Source organism: Thamnophis elegans, chromosome 4 (assembly GCF_009769535.1).
Source record: "Thamnophis elegans isolate rThaEle1 chromosome 4, rThaEle1.pri, whole genome shotgun sequence".
NCBI classification, from domain to species: domain Eukaryota; kingdom Metazoa; phylum Chordata; class Lepidosauria; order Squamata; family Colubridae; genus Thamnophis; species Thamnophis elegans.
Window position 1 is genome coordinate 2,412,375 of NC_045544.1, and position 23,123 is coordinate 2,435,497.

The 23,123-nt window shown below is 36.3% G+C and overlaps 1 protein-coding gene across 1 annotated transcript in view; it reads right to left on the reverse strand.

Moving 5' to 3' along the window:
* The window catches only part of CSMD1 (CUB and Sushi multiple domains 1), a 982,247-nt gene that overhangs the window by 127,120 nt on the left and 832,004 nt on the right, over positions 1-23,123 (reverse strand). Inside the window, exons 30-35 of the mRNA XM_032215147.1 lie at positions 20,796-20,990; positions 16,389-16,505; positions 14,002-14,115; positions 11,752-11,847; positions 5,440-5,643; positions 3,715-3,839 (exon numbers count right to left, since the gene is read on the reverse strand). Coding sequence (XP_032071038.1) covers positions 3,715-3,839; positions 5,440-5,643; positions 11,752-11,847; positions 14,002-14,115; positions 16,389-16,505; positions 20,796-20,990 — 851 coding nt within the window. The remainder of the gene's footprint in view (positions 1-3,714; positions 3,840-5,439; positions 5,644-11,751; positions 11,848-14,001; positions 14,116-16,388; positions 16,506-20,795; positions 20,991-23,123) is intronic.

A 23,123-nucleotide genomic window follows, 5' to 3' on the forward strand; every position in this document is an offset into this window, starting at 1 on the left:
CTGTGAAAACCATACCACTGAGTGTTCATTAAACATGATAATTACTATGTTTTCAGAAAAGTACATCATAATAAACTTGACAACAAACACAGCAATGTAAATTACATGAGTAGGGCAATACCCCACCTGCTTCTAACTACAGTACAAATGTGTCCTGCGGACATCTTGCTTTTTCCTATCTCTGATATTGCATTCGGTTTGTATCTAACCCATGAATAAAAAGAATTAATTACAGTAGTTATTAGCTGTAAACAAAGTTTTTTTTCCCCCCTCAAGTCAGAAACATCAAATGACCATTGTTATTAGAGTTAGAATTTATCACCCGCCACAGTAGAGGGAAGGTTGGATGGGATCAAGTGGGATGCTAAACATTTTTTTTAATTTTTTCTGAAATACTTGAATAGCAATAGCAGTTAGACTTATATACCACTTCATAGGGCTTTCAGCCCCCTCTAAGCGGTTTACAGAGTCAGCATATCACCCCCAACAACAATCCGGGTTCTCATTTTACCCACCTCGGAAGGATGGAAGGCTGAGTCAACCCTGAGCCGGTGAGATTTGAACAGCCGAACTGCAGAACTGCAGTCAGCTGAAGTGGCCTGCAGTGCTGCACTCTAACCACTGCGCCACCTCGGCTCTTGAATGGTCTTATCACTTTTAACTTCTGAACGTCCCTCAAGACCTAGTTATGCCAGTAGGGGAATCTAGTGAGGATGCTCCATTATTAGTAACATCTCTTCATCTATTATTCTTGCTTATCTGTTTTCCTAGTATTTTAAAATGTTTTTAATATTTGCTAACAATAATGGTTTTAGATATATTTTACTGTTTTTCTGTTCACTCTTCAGAGTCATTTGATTGTAATATGGGTGGCTATATGAATTAGATAAATAAATATCATAACAGGGAAATAGTGTAACAGTGTATTTAGCTTGAAATAGCAATGAAAAAATGAGATCACCATTCCTATCACTGCTGTTTTACAGAGCCTGGAGGAATTTGAAAGTCTACATTTATTTTCTGCATAAACAAAGGTAAGACAGGGGGGGGGGATCTGAAATACCAGTTTTAATTGCTTTATGCTACTTATCACAAAATCAGAAGAGCAACGGAAGCAATTAATGAAGGAATTTATTCAGAATAGGAACCAAAAATAGGGGTAGTAAATTTAATTTTAGTATACTTTTTGCTGACTTAAGGATAAATGTATAACACTTTAACTCAGAAATGTGGAAAGTGCACACAGTAAAAATGTTACACATCTTTATAATTGTGGACCAAAAGTATAAAGCATATACTAGTCCAGTGATGGCTAACATTTTTTGGATTGTGCGTCAAAAGCGGGGGGAGCGCAGGGGGGTCATGCGTAAGTGTGCCCACAACCATAATGCTATGCTCGTGATCCGTTGTGCATGCACATGTGACCAGCACCTCCCCACTTCTGGCACATGTTTTTCGCCCTCCCCAGGCTCCAGAAGCTTTCTAGAGCCCGCAGAGGGCAAAAACAGCTTTAACCGCTTCCCCAGAGGCCATCCAGAGGCTTCAGGAGCTTCCCTGAAGCCTCCAGAGCACAAAAACCTGGCCCTACAGGCAAACCGGAAGTTCGGGAACGGACTTCCAGTTTGGCCATAGGGGTGTTTTTCACCTTCTGGAGCCTTCAGGGAAGCCTCCTGAAACCTCCAGAGGGTGAAAAACGGCCATACGAGCAAACTGGAAGTCCGTCCCCAAAATTCTGGTTTGCCCATAGGGCCAGTTTTTCAAAGAAGGCCAAAGTAAGCTGGTCAGGGCACGGATGTGCGCTGGATCTGACAGGGCAATGCCTCGCGTGCCCTAACAAATGGCTCCACGTACCACCTGTGGCACACGTGCCATAGGTTCGCCATGACGGTACTAGACAAAAATAAGATTGAAATGCTACTAAAACAAGAAGAATTATACAGTTCCGCTTAAATGGCCTAATTTGAAGCATGTGTAAAATGAGGTAAATTTAACCTCTACGAAGGAAGAATTTTGGGGGGAAATGATAGTGAACTACACAATCAGACTGAAATACTACTTTTGCAGCTATAAAAAAACATTCTAAGGAGTATATTTTTAAAGCCAATTTACTTATTCTCATTTTTATTTCTTTTATTGTTCCTTTGCCATCCGGGAGAGGCAGCAATCAATGGAATAAACCCACCCCCTCTTATAGCCCACATCCACTTGCAATGTCCTAACAAAATAAGTGTGGAATGCATACTTATACACCAAAATCCACCCATAAACTATTTTGCATATTTCACTGAATGTATTTCCATCACTGAATAGTCACCGTTTTGAAATTATCCATATATTTTTATTTCATTTATCACAAAGATTGAAAGATGACTATATCCATTAAAATATGATCAAGGTTGTGGGTTGTTTAAAATATATATGAATACAGGAGTATGTACGAGCATTAGAAAATTACTAAGACATTTCTAGGTTAAGAAAATATGTAACAATCTTTTGACTATTAAGAGGACAATCCTAATTAAATTTTTGATTTAAAGGGCCCTCAATGTAATTTGGTTTGAAGAGTTTTTTTAAATGTAATGTTTACATATTGAACAAGAAGTTGGTAACATATGGAAGTCCATGTGACAAAGCCATTGGAAACTGTTAGTTATAAGCTCCAGTGAACTTCTAAACTCAGATTTTGAACTTAAATATTTTGAACTGATTGAAGAGTTTTTTGGATAGAAATCCTCTTTTACAATCTCTGCAAATTTTCTCTGTAGCCATTTTGAATTGTAATGCTGTATGAAAATGAACATGCGTTAAAATTAAGCTCTATATAAGTTGCTATTTAATAGACATAGCATCTTGCAATGAGCTTTCCTGAATACAAAGACTTTAATTAAAATATTTTTTTAAAAAATAACTTTGATTGTATAAATTACAAGTGTTGTTTTCATTGTTTTTTTAATATGAAAAGGTTTTTTTTTCATTATTTCATTCTTGTATAATGATATACATGCCATATATATCTCATAGATGCACATATATGACAGTGACATAGTTTGCCTTTTCAATCCAGAAGGGTTTATTTTTAAAAAATCCCAGTTCGTTGTCTTGAACAGTATGTTTTTTTTAATTAAAATACTTAAAATGTTTCTTTAATTTATTAACAATATCTTTCAAGAATGATATGAAGGCCTTGTTGAAGCAAATCTCATAAAGAAGACAAGGCACATTAACTTCACAAAAACAGCTATGCACAATATCTTCAGTGTCAATCTGTTTCCTTTTGATAACGTATGTACATAAATATATAATAAATATATCATAGTTTCATTCAGTTTAAAAAAACTGCATTAAGATGTAGCAATCATTATAGCTTTATCTGGTAGCATATGGTGTACCAGTGAAGTAAATGATGATCAACATATGCATAAAACTGATTTCCAAACAAGTTCCTTAATTAAAGTCAATTTCCACTAAATTACATTGAAGTAAGTGTGGTGAACAGAAGCAATTTTGGCTTTTCTACTTTACATGCAGAAGATGTGGGGGGGTTTGAGGGATTCTGAATTTGTGAATGAATCTATACAAAAATGCAGAACAAGAGTTCTTTTTCTTTTTGTTTACATTTAGCTAGGGACTTAGAGGAGGAATAATAAATTAGTAATATCTTGTCTTTAATTCTAAAGTACTTTATATTCCACTGTTTGCAAAATATGGACTTGCCTGAATACCTGATCCCTCAGTCACTATGATTTTCCACACACAATTCAAGCTGTTACCATAAGGTTCAGGGTAGCCCGGAGACAGTATAGTACCTCTGCGTTCAGTGAAATTCCGGCTGCATGGCACTGAAAGAAAATTGAATTTGAAGTAACAATAAAGCTTAAACCTTGCTGACAAAGAAGGGAAGTAATATTAAAACCAGGAATTAAATTCCATTTATGTCTTTATAAAGCAAGAAAAACAGAAAACTTGCTATAAAAAGTGCTTTTCCCATTCCAGAATTATACGTAGACAAAAACAGTTATGTTTTCTCTGATAATGTCTATGGATGTTAAATCCATAATGTCACAATAATGCCATATTAAATTCAAACAGTTTTTACTATTTCGACTTTCAGCTCATTTCAGACCAAGTTTTCTAAAAGTCAGACAATATAATTTAGGATTAGAAAGGGATAAGCACCACAGCAATAGTAAAAAAAAAAAAAGTATTAGGAAAACAGATGAAAATTTTGAGGTCTAACAACCTGTTATTATACTCTGGTTTCCCTTATCATTAATCTTTATATCAATTACTTTTTTTTTTTTGCTAATGATCTTAGCTACAAAAGTTTCAAGGAAAGGATTTTTATTTTGACATAACTTAATTTAGAAAGACAGGTACTCCTTGACATATTACCAGTTGCTTAGTAAGTGTTCCAAATTACGATGGATTCAAAAAAAGATACTTAAGAACTGGATTTGAAATTCCGATGGCTGTTCCCCACCCCCCACCCCCATCCCCACAATCGCATGATCACATTTTGGGTGCTCGATAACTGGCCTGCATTAATGGTGATCTGCATTGCTTGGTAGTCATATGACAATGATTTGCAATCTTTTTTTTTTTACTGGAAATAGTGTCTATTTCTGTTTTTTTTGGTAAAATATGCCCACTAGGCATTACTGAAAAATACAAATATCTAGAGAGAAACAAAAACTGAATATAGCAATAGCAGTAGACTTATATACCGCTTCATAGGCCTTCAGGCCTCTCTAAGCGGTTTACAGAGAGTCAGCATATTGCCCCCAACAATCTGGGTCCTCATTTTACCCACCTCGGAAGGATGGAAGGCTGAGTCAACCCTGAGCCGGTGAGATTTGAACCGCTGACCTGCTGATCTAGCAGTAGCCTGCAGTGCTGCATTTAACCACTGCGCCACCTTGGCTCTTCTAAATCCAAAATGGAAACCCAGTTCTTATGGAAAGTGTCACAACAACACAAACACAACAAGCAGTTTGCTAAGAAAGGCCATTCTGATTCAGGATGTAATAAAATGGAATCAGAATCAGTTGTAATGTTAAAATACTGTTGTTTTTCAATTGCATTAGTTAATTAACATTACAAAGGAAGTTTCAGTCCAATTATGGTATATTTCCAATTGCCAGAAATTCATCTTAAACTTAAGGTTTTAGAGGCAGTCATAATGATAAGAAAAATTGAGCAAAATATGCATCCACTAAGTAAATTTAATAAATTATTATATCAAAATCTATTCTGTATGTCAACCAGCTAGTACTCAATTACAATCGAAGTGACATATTGCTCTTTTAAACTGGATGTAGCCTACATTAATCAAGAGTGAGGAAATTTATTTAATGCTATTTAGCAAAACTAATAGTGTTCTTAATTTATGCTCATAGATTCTGACTTGGAAATGTATGGCCTAAAAATAATAAGCCTTACCCACACAGGTTGGCACTGTGTCATTCCACTGTGCTAAAGCATTGGGCACAGACTGACAGCGGATAGCTTTGGAGCCTTGGAGAAGGTAGCCGGGACTACATTCAAAGCGAATTACAGAGCCAGCTGAAAATTCGGAGCCAATCCTCCTGCCGTATCTTGGCTCTGGAACGGAGCTGCATTGTGTATCACTCGTTCGTGGAACCGCTGCATGGAAAAGGAAGCGTTATTGGAGAAGTGCCACCAATTCAAGTATTAGCTTTATTTTTAGGTAAATTTGCTAAATTCATACATGTTTCATTATTCACCACCCACAAAGCCCTCCATGGTAGTGGATCTGAGTACTTGAGAGACCGCCTCCTGCCAATTACCTCCCTTCGTCCCATCAGATCGCACAGATTAGGCCTCCTCCGAGTCCCATCCGCCAGTCAGTGCCGACTGGCGACTACGCGGAGGAGAGCCTTTTCAGTTGCAGCTCCGACCCTTTGGAACGATCTCCCCGTGGAGATTCGTACCCTCACCACCCTCCAGGCCTTCCGCATAGCCCTTAAGACCTGGCTATCCCGTCAGGCCTGGGGATAAAGATTGTAATTCGTCCCCACCCGAATGATGAATGAATGTTGTGTTCTACTTTTACTTATGTATTGTTTTATGTCTCACTGTCTTGTATTCCCCTCCCCATAAATTGTAAGCCGCCCTGAGTCCCCTCAGGGAAAAGGGCGGCCTATAAATAATAAACCATAAACCATAAACCATATTTAGTAATTTATTAAATTTATATGTTGCCTATCTCACTATCAAGAGACTCTGGGTAGCATGCAGTATCATAAATAACAATATGGACAATTGGGGGGGGGGTGTTGTCTCTCGGAGCTTCCTCTGCAGCCCCTCAGGACCGACCCCGCTGCTCTGCCCTCCCCATCAGACATTAAGGTGGCGGCCAAGAACACAGCCCAGCAGGTGGCTCGGCAGGAGGATGAGGTGGAGTCCCTGTAGACCTTCTTCCTGATACCCAATTTGACCATTCTGTCTGTTGAGATAAACTATAGATGGTTCTCGACTTATGAACACAATTGAACTCAAAATTTCTGTTGCTAAGAGAGAGATTTGTGAATAGTGAAATTTGCCTCATTTTGTGAATCTGGCTTCCCCATTGACTTTGCCTGTCAGAAAGTTGCAAAATAGCAATAGCAATAGCAATAGCAGTTAGACTTATATACTGCTTCATAGGGCTTTCAGCCCTCTCTAAGCGGTTTACAGAGTCAGCATATCCCCCACCCCACAGTCTGGGTCCTCATTTCACCCACCTCGGAAGGATGGAAGGCTGAGTCAACCTTGAGCCGGTGAGATTAGAACTGCTGAACTGTAGATAACAGTCAGCTGAAGTGGCCTGCAGTACTGCACCCTAACCACTACGCCACCTCGGGAAATCACATAATCCCGGGATGCTGCAACCATCTTAAATTGGCATCCACTTGCCAATTTTGATTACATGACCATGGGGATGCTGCAATGGTCGTATATGTGAAAAATGGTCATGTCACTTTTTCAGCACCATTGTAACTTTGAATGGTCACTAAATCAGATGTAGTAAGTCAAGGACTACCTGTACTTGCATAAGGAGACAAGGCAGCAACAGAACTGGCATATGAAGCTGTTGTGGCCCAGCAGGAGCCGTTGGAGCTGCCACCAGACTCCGACAGTGAGGGGCCCTATGAGTCAGCTCTGGAGGATGTGGAGGACCCTGGACAGGGTTCCGACTCCGAGCAGGGCGAAGAGAGGCTGGTTGGCCACGAGAAGGCACCTGAGCCTTGGACCAGTGGGGAGGAGACAAGGGAGAGTGAGCCAGAAGCCAGTAGTGAGTTGTTCCTGGATGCACGCCATCGAAGAGCTAATAGGCATCAGGAACAATTACGCAATTACAGGAGGTAATTGCACTCAGCTGGTGGTCATTAGGCTCCTCTCCAGACTATAAAAAGCTATTTGTGCACACACCCCTCTTTGCAGAAGTCAACACAGAATCGAATGTCGGAGAACATTATGGTGAGCTTGGCAGGCTGGATTGCTGCCAGGGCTTGTCTGTGCCTGATTGCTGTCCAAGCTTGTCTGTGCTGGTTTGCTGCCATGGACCTGTCTGTCTGTTGATTAAATGCCGTAACTTATCTTTGGCTCAGAGTGTGTGTTGTGTGGAACGAGGGGGGTCAGAACACGAAACCATATGAGATTGAGTTGTACATTGCTACATGGTTGACAGTAGACATTGACCAAGTTCAGGCAACATTAAAAAAAGAGCCTCCAAGTCAAGTTCCCATTAAAGTCTCTTTTAGCAAGCAAAGTGATATGATCAAAGGTTGCTCTCTGCTGAGTCCAGTCACTTATGAGCTAAATACCCATGAAATTGATGTGCAAAGGGGCATAACAATCACCAAACAAGCTAATTAGCAAATATACAAGTTTAAAAATACTTCAAAGTTTTCTACCACTTCTCTCCAGTCCTTCCACTCAGCATTTAATTATTTTTAATCTTTTACTACATAGTGAAATCCAATTATTTTGTAGTTAGAAACCACAAACCCCAAATTATGAAAGGAGAACTAAAGACTCCATTGCTCTCTTGATGTCTAAATTCCCTTAGATCCTGTAACTGGCCCTGGCTTGTGCTAACTCTAAAATGACATAGGAGTTTTCTGATGACTTCCACTAAAGGTAATGGAAAAATGAAAATGGACTGCATTCCAATGATCAGCTATGTACTTTTTCTTCCAACACTAAATTATGCAGAAATATTCATTCCACAATTCAGATATTACCCCGTAGCAGCCACAGTTACTACATAGTTACAAACAAGCCACAGTTGTACTAAGCCCTGATTGTTCTGAATATCTAATTCAGACAGAGACAAGATATTAAAAATCACCCTCTTCAGCAACTGTTATTTAATTTTATATAATTTTAGAGGTTTTCATTAACAATGCCTCAATCAATTTTCCAATTATCATACTGCTTTTTGTTAGAAAAACAAAAATTTCCATGGGATAGTAAAGCACCTCTTAGAATTTTGACAGTTATTCAGAAAATGCTATTGGTCTGAATGTGAAATATAGTTATGCCTAGTAATACAGAGAGGGAGAACAATTATAAAGCACAAGTTCTCTTTGAAAAAACTATAGCAATAGCAGTTAGACTTATATACCGCTTCATAGGGCTTTCAGCCCTCTCTAAGCTGTTTACAGAGTCAGCATATTGCCCCCACAGTCTGGGTCTTCATTTCACCCACTTCAGAAGGATGGAAGGCTGAGTCAACCTTGAGCCGGTGAGATTTGAACCGCCGAACTGCAGCTAGCAGTTCAGCTGAAGTGGCCTGCAGTACTGCACTCTAACCACTGCGCCACCTCGGCTCTATCAGTTGGATATGGGATTAGTTACTGAGATTGTTCAGGTTCTACGTTATTCCAGATTGTAGTTCAGATTGTTGATATCTTGTTTGAAAATTCAACGGTAGAGACTAAAGAATCATCCAATATTGTAAACTTCTTCCTTCTTTTAAATTCACTCTATCATCAATCAAAAAGTACAGAAGTGTGCAAAAGTCAGAAATGGCTGGATGAAATAAAGCATTACTAATAAATCTATTCATAGAGATAGAAGAATGCATCCTCTATTCTCCCTTCCAAATATTTCTCCTATAACCTACATTTAGCAGTATCCCACAATCCCCTTCACTTTCATTTCTTGTAGCCCTGTCATTATGTACTGATCTAATCATATGCAATGATTAATGCTTAAATGATGACCACTGAAAAAGCTACAGTTGCCAACGGAAACCCAATTCAGTCAGCAACTTCTTCAAGAACTGATGGAAAGCCGTATTGAAACGTTCAATCAAACTTTAGTGAACATAGACCTTAGAAAGAAAGACATCATAGAAGAGTCATTGAAACTGAAGATGGCTGATTGCTTTTCATCACAGCACTGTATAAAGCATTTTTATATGGATTTATACATTAATGTCTTGCAACTGTTCTGTTTTTGAACGAAGTAAGCAAGTCAAGTATAATTATGGAAATGAATGCAGATTATTCCCTTTAAAACACAATTGTGCTGAAAATGTGAGGACATTTAACTTTAGCATCACAAAATGTCAATAATGTGGGGTTTTGCAGAGGTGAGCACATGTGTGGCACAGCTACTGCTAATCATACCTTTCTGTGCAATGTGATATATAGAAAAATGCAGCTTTGAGGAAAAAGGAAGATAGCTTTTGTGACAGAAAATGAAATACATAATAGAGAAAATGGCATTAAAAACCTCCATTATATCAAAACCTAAGGACAGAAATTGAATCTTGTAACAATTCTGTTCAGAATATGCAATCGTGTTAGCTATAGACTTCTTTCTCTCTTCCTAATCCTCAATCTAATTCTAAACTCTGGTATAGACAAGTTAATCTTAAATAGCATTGGACATCAAGTGCATTTTTATAGTAATTATTCTTCATTTTTTTCAATGCTATGTAACAAAATGGAAGTCAGCGTAGTGGAAAAGTGAACATAGACTTGAATCATACTGGAATACTAGGTGAGAAATACAAGGACTTGTAGGCCAGAGTAAAAGTGTTCATTCAGAAATGCGGATGTGTCTCTTAAAGGTATTTAGAAGCAGTCAGTCCTGGAAAATTTAGAGCCGAGGTGGCGCAGTGGTTAAATGCAGTACTGCAGGCCACTTCAGCTGACTGCAGTTCTGCAGTTCGGCTGTTCAAATCTCACCGGCTCAAGGTTGACTCAGCCTTCCATCCTTCCGAGGTGGGTGAAATGAGGACCCAGACTGTGGGGGCGATATGCTGACTCTGTAAACCGCTTAGAGAGCGGCTGAAAGCCCTATGAAGCGGTATATAAGTCTAACTGCTATTGCTATTGCTAAAATTTCCCAGTAAGATTGAAAATTCCCATATAGTGTTTTTTTGGGGTTTCTTATTTCTTTTCATAGAAGAATTAAGAGCAAATTTCATTCCATGATATTAAACTTTTTTTTTAAATTAAAGAACTCTTAAATGCAGACCAATCAATCACTTTGCTGCATTTTGTTGTTTGCTGGACACTAAGGGAAAAAAGCAAATAACAAACAAAAGAATACTAAAATAATCTGCAAATATGATTGTTATTATTTTAAAAAAATCAGACATAGATATGGATTTTAAATTCCTATGCTAAATGCATTTTTAAAATAAAATATTTAGGATAGCAAGTAAAGCATCAATTCATTCATAAATAAATAGCTACCATAGGTAAAAAGAACTAGATTTATGCCCTTTTGCCCTGCATTTCTGTTATACCAGCATAATCCCAGGCACCTGTAGTAAGAATATTATATATCCAACTGAATACAACTTGTTTCCAAGAAAATTACCATGGATTTTAGCCTTAGGCTGCAAGCCAAACATATGTATTAAATTAAATTTTTCACTGAGTTTTTGGTGAAGAGATATCCATATAGTTTTGTATTGCTAATAATCTCAGCCGGGCATAGGTTGAATATATTAAAATTAGATCTTCTATCCAGAAACAAAACAAATGCTTACGTAAATAAAAATTTCATTAACTTCATTGATATTTTGCTAAAGTAATAATAGTGTAAAAAATATTACAAAATAGAGAGTCATGTTCTGCTTACCCATGATACTTTAGAAATAACAAGAACATCAATATTACTTCTTTAAGTATTTCTAATTTGAGACATAATTCCAGAGCTCGTAGGAAATATAGTATAACTCTATTTTGCATAGCTGGAGAGATCAGAAAGTCACTTTTTCTTTGTTTTGTATTTTGAAAAAACAAGGAGTTGGAGAAATCAACCATCCGAATGTCCGAAAGGCGGAAATGGACACTCATCAAATCTCTGCCTTCCAGTCTTCTGCCTTCCAAGAGCATCAGAGATCAACTTCAATGTATGTTAAATTGGCATCAATCCCAATTTAACATACACTGGAATTGGATTACCTATGCATCTACTCTGAATTTTGCTTCTGCTTCCCCCTTTGGGCATGAATATCTTACACATAAGTGTTCTACATGTGGTGCTCAGTTCAGAATCTTTAATGTGAGAAACCAAGTTGTGAGTTATCCCATGTAATATTTCATAGATATCACACATTACATTTTAATTATTCTGGTCTCATACATCCCAAAACAAGAAATATAGCTTCTGAAATGAAAGGTAAGTAATTAAGGTTACATGACATTTTTCATTCGAAATGGCAAAATATTCATACTTTGTGACACAGCCAAACTCAAGAAAGTAGGAAGGAAAGAGAAATACCTTGATAGACAAAATGGAAGCCCCTTGCAGATGCTCCACTCTTGGCACTAAACCTCAAGAGAATCTGATTGGATGTAGCTAAAGGCAGGGTCTCACCTGTATACGAGAAAAGGAAATACAGGGAAGGAAGCATAAGCAAAATAAATATAAAGCTATTTCTGCATATGTGGATATGAAACAGTGTTATCATCGAAGGAAGGAAGGAAGGAAGGAAGGAAGGAAGGAAAGGCACAGAAGTCATCATTGTACAATTTATGTCTTAATAATATATTTTCATTACATATTTTAAGCACATTGAACAGATTTTTTTAAAAACAGCATTTGATTCAGAAATATTTATTTTCTTTAAATTTCTTTCCCCTTCACTAGTGAGGTTATTTGGTTTTAACTATTATAATTATCTATTATATATAGAGCCGAGGTGGCACAGTGGTTAAATGCAGCACTGCAGGCCACTTCAGCTGACTGTTATCTGCAGTTCGGCGGTTCAAATCTCACCGGCTCAAGGTTGACTCAGCCTTCCATCCTTCCGAGGTGGGTGAAATGAGGACCCAGACTGTGGGGGCGATATGCTGACTCTGTAAACCGCTTAGAGAGGGCTGAAAGCCCTCCACGCGACCTATTAGATCTCATCGATTAGGCCTCCTCCGAGTTCCATCTGCCGGTCAATGCCGACTGGCAACTACGCGGAGGAGAGCCTTCTCGGTGGCAGCTCCGACCCTATGGAATGATCTCCCCATGGAGATTCGTACCCTCACCACCCTCCAGACCTTCCGCACAGCCCTCAGAATCTGGCTATCCCGTCAGGCCAGGGGCTAAGACTGTAACCCGCCCGAATTGTATGAATGTTGTGTTTTTTAATTATGTATTGTCTTATATGTTAAAAGTTTGTCTCCCCCTCCCCTTTGGGTTGTGAGCCGCCCTGAGTCCCCCCAGGGAAAAGGGCGGCATATAAATAAACTTCTACAATCTACAATCTACAATCTATGAAGCGGTATATAAGTCTAACTGCTATTGCTATAAATTACAACAACATTCATTTATTCATTAATTCATTCATATTGTCTCTTTATTATTTTTACAAATAGTTCAAAGTGGCAAACACATCCAACACATCTTCTTCCTCCTATTTTCCTCCCAACAACAACCTGAGTGTTGGGCTGGGCTAAGAGAGAGTGACTGGCCCAAGGTCACCCAAGTGGATTTCATGGCTAAAGTCAGATTAGAAGTCATCTGCTCTCTAGCCTAGTAGCTTAATCACTAGATCAAACTGACTCTCAAAGTGAGAGTCCTGTTTGTTGCTTCATTTGCCCCGCCTCATTTACAATATTTTATACCATTTCTTTTCTCAATTAGATTTTCATTTCACCTAATTATCAGGTAAATTCCTGAATAGGTTTTAGAACTCTGAAAAACTTGAGTAAAATTCATCAATGTCTATTTATTGACAGAAGAATCAATTGGTAGAATCCATTGCCAATGACGGACTCCTTGTACCCATTCCCCAGGCCTTGATCTGGAAAACTAGGGATCTGATGCAATAGATTTAGAGTGAACTGGAGAATAGGTAGCAGAAGACTTACTAAATATATGGAGGTTTATTATAAATTACGTTAGATTTCCCCAAGCTTACCAACAGCTTCTTTGGAAGTTAACACATACCTCTTAACATCAGGAACAGAGGGAATGGCTAAACAAATACTTTTGATTAGCGACATAATTATGAATCAAGGTTAATAATTTGTTGGAAAGAAACTTTTGACTAATTCTTGATTATCAATTATCAATAACAAAACATTAATTATTATTTATGGATTCTAATAATAAATTTGATAATCAGTTAATTAATAATCAGATACATGTCATCCTTAATTTATGCTGAGATACTCAATGAAATTGGCTAAATGTGGTTAATAAATTATTAGCTTTTTATATAACCTGATATTAAATAAAATTTAGCAACTGCTGATGGGAAAAATATCCCCCAAATAATCAGAGAAGGGAAAGTGACTGTAAAATAGATGTATCAATGACATTGCTTATGAATGAAACGGTGTTTATATATCTATATGTATAAAAATTAGTTTTTGCCGATTTCCAAAATACGTATCAATATCTGATATAATATTTGCATTGCCTAATAAAACATTCTGAATATATGCAAACAAGGGCACATTATGTTTGGCTGATTTGAAACTCTACACTTAAGAAACTAAGTTCGTTTCGGTGTTATTTATGTGTACTACTTACCTGAATGAGATCCAGAAAGCGAACTCAGAAGCCTAGCTTGAGGATGTTCTCCATCAAATAATTCTGCTACATCATTTAGAGCTGTTTGGAAATATGCAAACTGTCCAAACACAACTATAAAATATGAGCAATAAAATGAAATATTAATTATTTGCAAAACAAATTACAAATTGCATTAGGTGTACAATAAATGAAAATGAAATGAATGAAATCCATAAACATCTAGTGGATTCTACTTCAACTCTTACTTGGTTACATTTGTGTCTGAAGCCACAAAGTGCAGGAAAAATAATAATACATTTTTTACTGTTATTATATTTATATTGTTCCTGAAGCTTTTCATTGGTGCTGGTTAAGTTGAAGTTGTTTATTTTTTTTTTTGGGGGGGGGGATAACAAAATTTCAGCTGCATTTTAAAATGTTAACAAACTCATACAATAAATAATAGTTTCACTGTCTCCTGGCTATTCCAAGACCTAAGATGTATTTAGTAGCTTTCTGGACAAACTAGGAAATCCATGTGCTATTTGAAAGGTCTCCCAATAAAATAAAATAATATTCCAATACTCTCAATAAAATAAAACAACAGTCCCAATTGTTCCAAATCTATGACTGGTGTCTCACAATGTACCACAATGTATGTGACCATATGTACCCTGTTTCCCTGAAAATAAGATCTCTCCAGATTATAAGCCAAATTGGGCTTTTGAGCACATGTAGTAAAATAAGCTCTCCCCTGAAAATAAGCCCTCCCCAAAAATATTGCAACACAACAGCAGTCATGAGGTGATCACGCTCGTCTCCTCCTGCACCTCAAAAAATAATGAGACATCCCCGAAAATAAGGCCAAGTGCTTATTTCAAGGATCAAAAAATAAATAAGACCCTGTCTTATCTTCAGGGAAACACGGTATATAAAGCTATATGTTTATATGTGTATATTCCAGTTTTTAAAATCTATAAGATTTCAGATGGAACACCAAATTCTGACAAGATTTCCAAACCTCGTGAGATTTAATTGCTGATTTAATTAAGAGTTTTAATTATTTTTATTTGGATCTGAGTACTTGCAGGCACCATACGAAGCATGCCAGATGTTATGATTCCTAATGGCGCTATATTGCCAGTATTCAGTTGATGTGGTAGTCCTTAAATGCTTTTGATGCAATAATCCACCAGATGACAAAATAGTGAAGATAAATACCATCCAGTATTCTGTCATATAATCTACAAAACAGCCAAAGCTGAGAAAACACCCCCAGCAAAGTGGGACCATTGCTACTCATGCCAAGTACTGATTCAATGGAGTAATTTGCCCTCCTCCCACTCCTCTCTGATTTTCCCTATCCTGAAGGAATTGAAAATGACTCCCTTATCTCAAAGTGTTGACTTGGAGTATTGGCAAATGCCTTTTTTATCATTTACTATCCAAAGATAGCCATGGCGAGGAGTGAATTCTGCCTTTCAGGTGTGAATTATATTATTTATTTACTTCAGAACAAATTCTGGCAGTCACCATATCTACTACGTAGGGAAAGAGCCTTCTCTTGAATAACTCCTTGCCAGTGGACTGTATTATGTATCTAGGAAGTAAAATTTGACCCTCATCCACTTGATGTTCAGGAAGATAATAAAAATATATAGAAATCTTAATTTCTTTCAGTATTCTACCTTAATTCTAATTTTAAGTGCCTTTTAGCACATATTTTGCTTTATCTCTATAGCAGTGTTTCTCAACCCTTGGCAACTTGAAGATGTCCGGACTTCAACTCCCAGAATTCCCCAGCCAGCATTCGCTGGCTGGGGAATTCTGGGAGTTGAAGTCCGGACATCTTCAAGTTGCTACGGTTGAGAAACACTGCTCTACAGGCTAGTCCAGTGATGGTGAACCTTTTTGGCACTGAGTGTGCAAACCGAAACACTTGTGTGTGATTGCCAAAGTACCAAAAACCCTGAACACCAGCTGGCCAGTGCACATGCACCAGTCTTCTGGTTTTCGGCATGCACATGCGCGCCAGCCAGATGATCTTTGGATTTCCGGGATTCCGGTGTGTGGGAAGACCAGTTAGCCAGCGCACATGCAGATGCTGGAAATTGGAAGCTGGCGACAGTGCGCCTACCCACAGAAAGGACTCTGTGTGCCACCTCTGGCATGAATGCCATAGGTTCACCATCACGGGGCTAATCTGTTGGAAAATAAAACAGAAATAAGTGAATAAGTAAATAATAGAATAAATGAAATGTTTAAATTCATAAACAACAATGATTTTTAACTAATCCAATCCTAGGATACTGATAGTGTTATTGAAACTTTCTTAAGCTAATTGTATATCAAGAATACTGCCAAGAATTAATGACAATAAAGCCTTAGCGAAAAGTCAGACTTACCAAATTCTTTAGGAACTGTAATGGAATATTGACAAGTCACTCCAGTCGTATAATTCTGGGGATAATTTGGTGATAAAACTACTCCATCTGATCCAGTATATTGGCCTCCACAGGGAGCTGAAAAAGAACGTGTATAAATACAGAAAAAAATGGGTCAAATTAATGAGTTGTAATTAAAAATAAAAAATATGATACCTCTTCTTGTAATATATAAATATGTTGCATTAGAATTGCAATAGAATTCAATGCAAGCTAACATTGAAATAAGTATTCAAGGATAATTACAATTTAGAAAATGTGCTTAAACTGAAATCCTGGTGTCTCTTAAAAGCGCCATCTAAATTACATCTTGTTTTTTTCTCAAAGTATGTTTCATGGTTATTCCCTTTAATGAGAAAAGACTGATTCTAATAAAATTTCCATTTGCCTTCAGCCTTCTCACTGCACAATTGATATATCAATATGATATAATAATACAAGTTATGTGATTAATATCACAACTGATCATGTGGCATGTTGCTTTATTCTCTATGATTATTGTGCTGAAATTTAAATTTATAGACACAAGAAGTAAATTTTTGACATAGATTAGATAACTGCCCTATTTTAGCAACCACTCTTTTGATGTATCCATCACTTAGCATCTGCAGACCCTGACAGTTTTGGAACAGTCATGCAGCATGATTAAATTTCTTTCAGCCAAGAGTTAAATGTGCACTTCACTCTCATTGCCACTATGATCAACACATCCTGATCCCCTTTAAAAACAATAATTGGGAAAGGTGTTTTCCTTAAATACTGTCATTCCCATTCACTTCCTATGCCAAACAAAAGGCATATATATTGTACTCTATGGAGCAAATTCTGTGGGAGGTAAAATCTTCAAGGAATTTATGCCAAAGTAACATTTCCTCTTTTTATTGCTCTAGATAGATCAGCCTACTGCCTTAGAGCCGAGGTGGCGCAGTGGTTAGGGTGCAGTACTGCAGGCCACTTCAGCTGACTGCTATCTGCAGTTCAGCAGTTCTAATCTCACCGGCTCAAGGTTGACTCAGCCTTCCATCCTTCCGAGGTGGGTGAAATGAGGACCCAGACTGTGGGGGCGATATGCTGACTCTGTAAACCGCTTAGAGAGGGCTGAAAGCCCTATGAAGCAGTATATAAGTCTAACTGCTATTGCTATATTGCTATTAGGGGCAGTGGAATTAAGATGGCCCCTGAACAAAATTGCAATTTGTTTTAATTTCCGCAGCAAAGTATAGCTGTTTTTATACTTTTAATTCACTTTCAAACTTGTTGTTACCCAATGGCCAAGAGCCAAGAGTCAGTTCCTTAACACTTGGAGACCATAGGCTCAAACTAGTGACTAAATCTCCCATTGTTTTTATTCAATTATAACATTGCATGAAAAAAGTTTGGGTTGGAACTCAGATCAATAAATTGAAAACAGCTAATTAAAAACATTTATTTGGAAAACTAAATCTATGTGCCTTTCATTGACTACTAACCTTCCACTTATAAATGATTGCAACTTAAAGCAAAATAAAAACTCTTTAAACAAAATACCGGTAGTCCCCGACTTACAACCATTTGTTTAGTGATCACTTGAAGTTACAACTCTGAAAAAGTGACACGATCTATTTTCACACAACCATTATGGCGTCTCCATGGTTACATGATCAAGATTCAGAGGCCTGGCAAACTGGCATGTATTTATCATGGTTACAGTGTCCCATAATCATGGGAAAGCCAGATTTATTTAATAAATAAATGTGATTCACTTAATAACTGAGGTAAGAGAGGTTGTAAAACGGGGCAAAGCTCAGTTGCCAAGCAACTGTCTTGCTTGGCAACAGACATTTTGGGTTTGATTGTGGTCGTACATTGAGGAATACCAGTAGGCAAATCAATTTGCTCTGAGGGGAAGCCTGCCTAATTCAAAAGTAGTATCTAATATAAGAAATATCAGATGAAATTAATGCTAGAGAGTTCCTGAGCTCTTCTGTTTTAAAAAAAATCTTTTTGGGGTGGAGAGGGGAAGGCTCATCTTCCACTCTACGCCTTAGTATTACTATGCATCATAGTATTTCTATAGTGTTATAGGAGGTATATTTCATAAGCTACAATGCAAATTGACATTTAAAAAATTGAGATCTTCTCAAATGATCTGACATATCACAAGAAATCTCGGAACATTGAAACACCTTACTGAAAGACTTTATTTTGCTATCATTCCTAGACTTCTTAGAAGGGTAATTGTCACTTCTTCCCTGAATTTGTCTCTTTTCATAGATAGGCTGCAAATTTCAATTGAGTCTGTCACAAAATGTAATTTAAAGGAACCTGATACAAAATAGCTTGACATATTTTTCTTAAATTAGACAGGTGCTGCTCCTCACTAAGTTGCTTCAACTTTTATGGGGAAAAATACGTAAGTGTCAAACAGAAATCTACTTGCAATTCTTTGGATCTACATGCCATCTGAAGTCTTATAAATAAGATTAGATTTCTAAACCCAGTTATATATTTCAGTCGGGGAGATCTTCATACCTAGAAGATTGAAACTTCAGATTTTGAAAAGGGCATTAATACCTTGTACTAATTTGTTTGGGAAACTATCATCAGCTGAATGGGAAGTATCTTTCTATTATAAATATACACATATTTTTGTCAAACATTCACATCAAGTCAATACTGCTTTATAACCAAACATTTTTTTTCTGTTAGCATCAGATGTTAAAATGTGAATAAACATGGACATATATTACTTATGCTTCCATGTAGTGTTCTAAAATATAAAAATAAGAATTGTAAATTACAACATCATTTGACGAAAAATGAGTCTTTTGGCAGCCAAAGCATTTTCCAAGAGCTGTACATTCCTTTAGTTTTGAAGGCTCTCTGGCTCAATGGATGCTTTCAATTAACAGATAGCAAAAATATGATTTTTCGCTGATGTCCTTCTCTCCTCTGTAGTCACATCCCTCCTATGCCAAAAGATCTCTCAATTCCCTATGGCACACCGTGTGCGCGTAGAATAGAGAATCAGCAAAATAAATCTCTCAACCCATTTTCCACTAATAGAAACATCTGCTGAAACAAAACATTCTGAACAGAGTTTGAGTCAGTCTCAAATAACTATCTTCCCTTTGTATTTCAAATATGGATTGGTTTCATATCAAAAATCTGAGTATCATGACACTGGATACAAGTTGTTAAGTTATTTATAGTATTTTAATAGATAGGCTTCTATGTCTAATTTTTATCCTATTATTATCTAATTGTAGAGTATTGTTCTAACACCTTAATATAAAGATAGCCTAACAAAATAAATCCATCTGCTAGCTTCAAGCAATTATTTTCTATTTTTTAAACTGCGTTAATATTTATTTGTTTATTAATGTTTCATCCTCAGTATTACTGTCCTCGTTATTGTTAGAATAAGTAACAAAAGGCCTTAGAATGAAGGACACTCAACAGCAATGGAAAGGATTTTAACGTGTAAGAGAGCTCAAAAAAGAAATGAAAAGGTTTTAGATAAATGAGAAATTACCAAGAGAGAACATTTCTATTTCTCAGTGACCTTTGAACCAGTTATTTAAGACACTTCTGGCTCTATTAGCCTTAAAGCAATTCATATATAATGTTTCAAAACTCATATAAAATATACTCAATAATAATTCAGCTCCAGGAAAGACCGTAAAACTGAAATATTCTACCAAAGTATGACATTAAACTAAGGGTAGCATCTCAGATGAAAAATTGTTGGAGAATCCTTCCAATTCTTATACTACAGGAGTAGCAACTTCCATTGTGGCTACTTTGAGGAACTTTTGTGGTTGATTTTTTGGAGTGAGGCATTTTTGCCCATATGCCAAATCCATTTTATAAGAACAAGAAACTATTTATAGGGAGCAACATTCCGTTTGCTTTTATCCCTTAAATAAATTAGCTATATGACACAATATTTAGATATCTAACATAGGAAACTTCAAATACAAATCATACAGGCTTTGGATGAACTGTGTTTAAGATCTACGTACCGGGCTAGAGATGGCTCCTCTGTGGGCTGACAACACTGACTTGACATAGGAAGCAATTATATAATTGTCTACCTTTATCCAGTTTTTTCTAAGTTCTTACTTATCAAATATCTTTGGTATTATAGTACTGAATCTACAAATGTCTTTTCTTTTCTTTTTAATTTCACCTTAAATGGCAATTGTAGATATGGGAGTTAAAATAAATAAGAAGGAAAACAATAGCTTTTTCGTCTCTCTTTCATCAGTTCCTCTACCTCACTAGCAGAATATTGTCAGAATCCCAAAATAGAGAGAACGATGAGAATAGTTGTACTAATACAATTTCTCATAACGCACGCCCCCCCTCCCCAGGATTCATACATACCACTACAATGCGGCAAGATTCTGTTCCATGCAGGTTTTCCATCAACACCTATCACACAAGTGATAGTAGAAGGATCAATAATCTTGTAACCTGAATCACACTGATAAGTAATACTTGACCCAAGTTTAAAGTCTGTTCCAATTCTGGTTCCATTCATTATGTTGCCAGGGTCAAAACAAGCTTCCCGTGGTTTTTCTAATGAAAAAGAGAAAGTGGGTTAAGACTCTTTTTAAAATAAAACAGAGGAATCAACTTGAATCAATATAATCCACTCCAAGAATGATAAAGATTACTAACAGTATACTTAATTCCTATCTCATTCTCATCTAGCTGTGTAAGTTTGTCTGTCCGTCCGTCCATCCATCCATCTTTTTCTTCACCAAATAGATTGGGATTATTAGAATTTAATCTGAAATTACTATTACAATTGCACATAAAGACAATATTGTTTATGAGAATACATTTTAGATAAATTTTCAGTTACGGGATGAGATCTGAGATTGCTTTGATTAGCTAAACTAGATGAAAAACTAGAAGCCTTAACAGTTTTCTTGGATCTATCATATTTTTCAACATCACCAAACATAGTTTCCTTTTGAATAACCAATCAGAAAAGGATCTAAAAGCTTTTAATGAGCATAATATTTGCACGTAATTTTTCCACAGGGGAAAAAAATAGCTTGCATATTTAGTTACTCTTAATAGTCAGTATACATTTCCTGATAGTCATCCCATTGAATTTGAGGGGACTGACTTTTCAGTCTATAATATTGGTTTCTATTGTAATAGCAATTACAATGTTCATAAGTTAAGATGATAAAAAAATGCCTGAATTTTTAAGGATTTATGTTTAGCAGTATCTGTAAAATAGCCACTTTTTAGGGAAATGAAAGCTCCATGATTAAATTAAAGAATGCAATATATTTGTTCATTTCTACAATGCTAAAGCAATTATTATAAGCAAACTTGCTTGGGGTGCTTTTTAAAAATTGTGTTTGTCATGAACATTTTATTTATTTTTATTTGCAAAGTGTTAGGACTTTGCTGCTGAGAAAAAAAATCTCGTGAATTCTATGCAAATATAGTAATTTAAGCAAAACTAAATAAATTAGCCAATGAGCTAAGCAAAATTGCACTGTGGAAGTTTCTTATGGCAAAAAATCAAATAGCATTATGTAATTAAACATATTATAAGTGGTAATGAATATCTGTCAGAAAATAAAGATATATATTTTATATAGTGGAAAAACTCATTTTGTATTAAATGAAAAGTATATGCACTCCTTAAATAATTGTCGCCAAATTGCAGACATGAGTATATTATATATCCATAAATATTAAAATATTTGTGTGACTATCTGTGAATATGGAAGGCCTTTTGCCTTTAAACATCTTTTATCCTACATGTATGTAATTTGACTAATTCTTTCGAGAACCACATGTCTTTTTGAAACCAGTGGGAAGTTTATAGCTTGTTGCTTTTCAAAACTGGTTTGAAGCTGAGAATTTCTCTCCCCTCTCTGTCCCCCACTTGTATACAGATGGGCAAAAGTAAATATTTGGAAAAATAGGAGAATGTTCAAAGACATTAAATCACTCAAATGGAAAAAAGCAGCGGAAGACTGGACTGAACCTAAGAACAAATCAATCATGGCAAGACAGTTAATTTTCATTCAAGAAGAAACCAAATTAAGAGCAAACTTGATTACTGGAGAAACAAAAGGCCAAAGGACACCGAAAGACCAGCTTGCCCAAAAAGAAGGGTCAAATTGTTTATTAGGCAAGGCAGAATAAAAAATTAAATAAAAGTTTTGAAGCTTATCTTATAAATAATGCTAGTCTGTGCTAGGCAGAGATGTTGAAATACTGTTTGGTATTAATTTTCAAACTCCTTCAATAAATATTATTTTATTCTCAGGTCTTGGATTTTCTTGTGAGCTATCTAAATGGTTTCAGCCCAGCCTCCCGATGAAACTTGAAAGTAGTTTTGGAAAAACATTAATCAGTTCCAAATTAGTTTTGAAATAAGTGTAAATATAATGTAGGAGCATTAAACTATTAATAATAGAGAACCCTGTTTATATTATTTCTAAATAAAGTGGTTGCAAAACATTTTACACAAAACACATTTTTGTAATGTTTGAAACTACTATATAAAATATATCCAATACAATTAAGATAAGAATAATTTTAAAAAACCAGTCTGATATAAGTTTTTTTCTAAATGTAGTATGCAACCATTTTAATGATTGAGCACTACTCTAGAAAGTGCCATTAATTATATTTGTCACTATGGACTATTAGAAATCCAATCCCATATCATTGTTG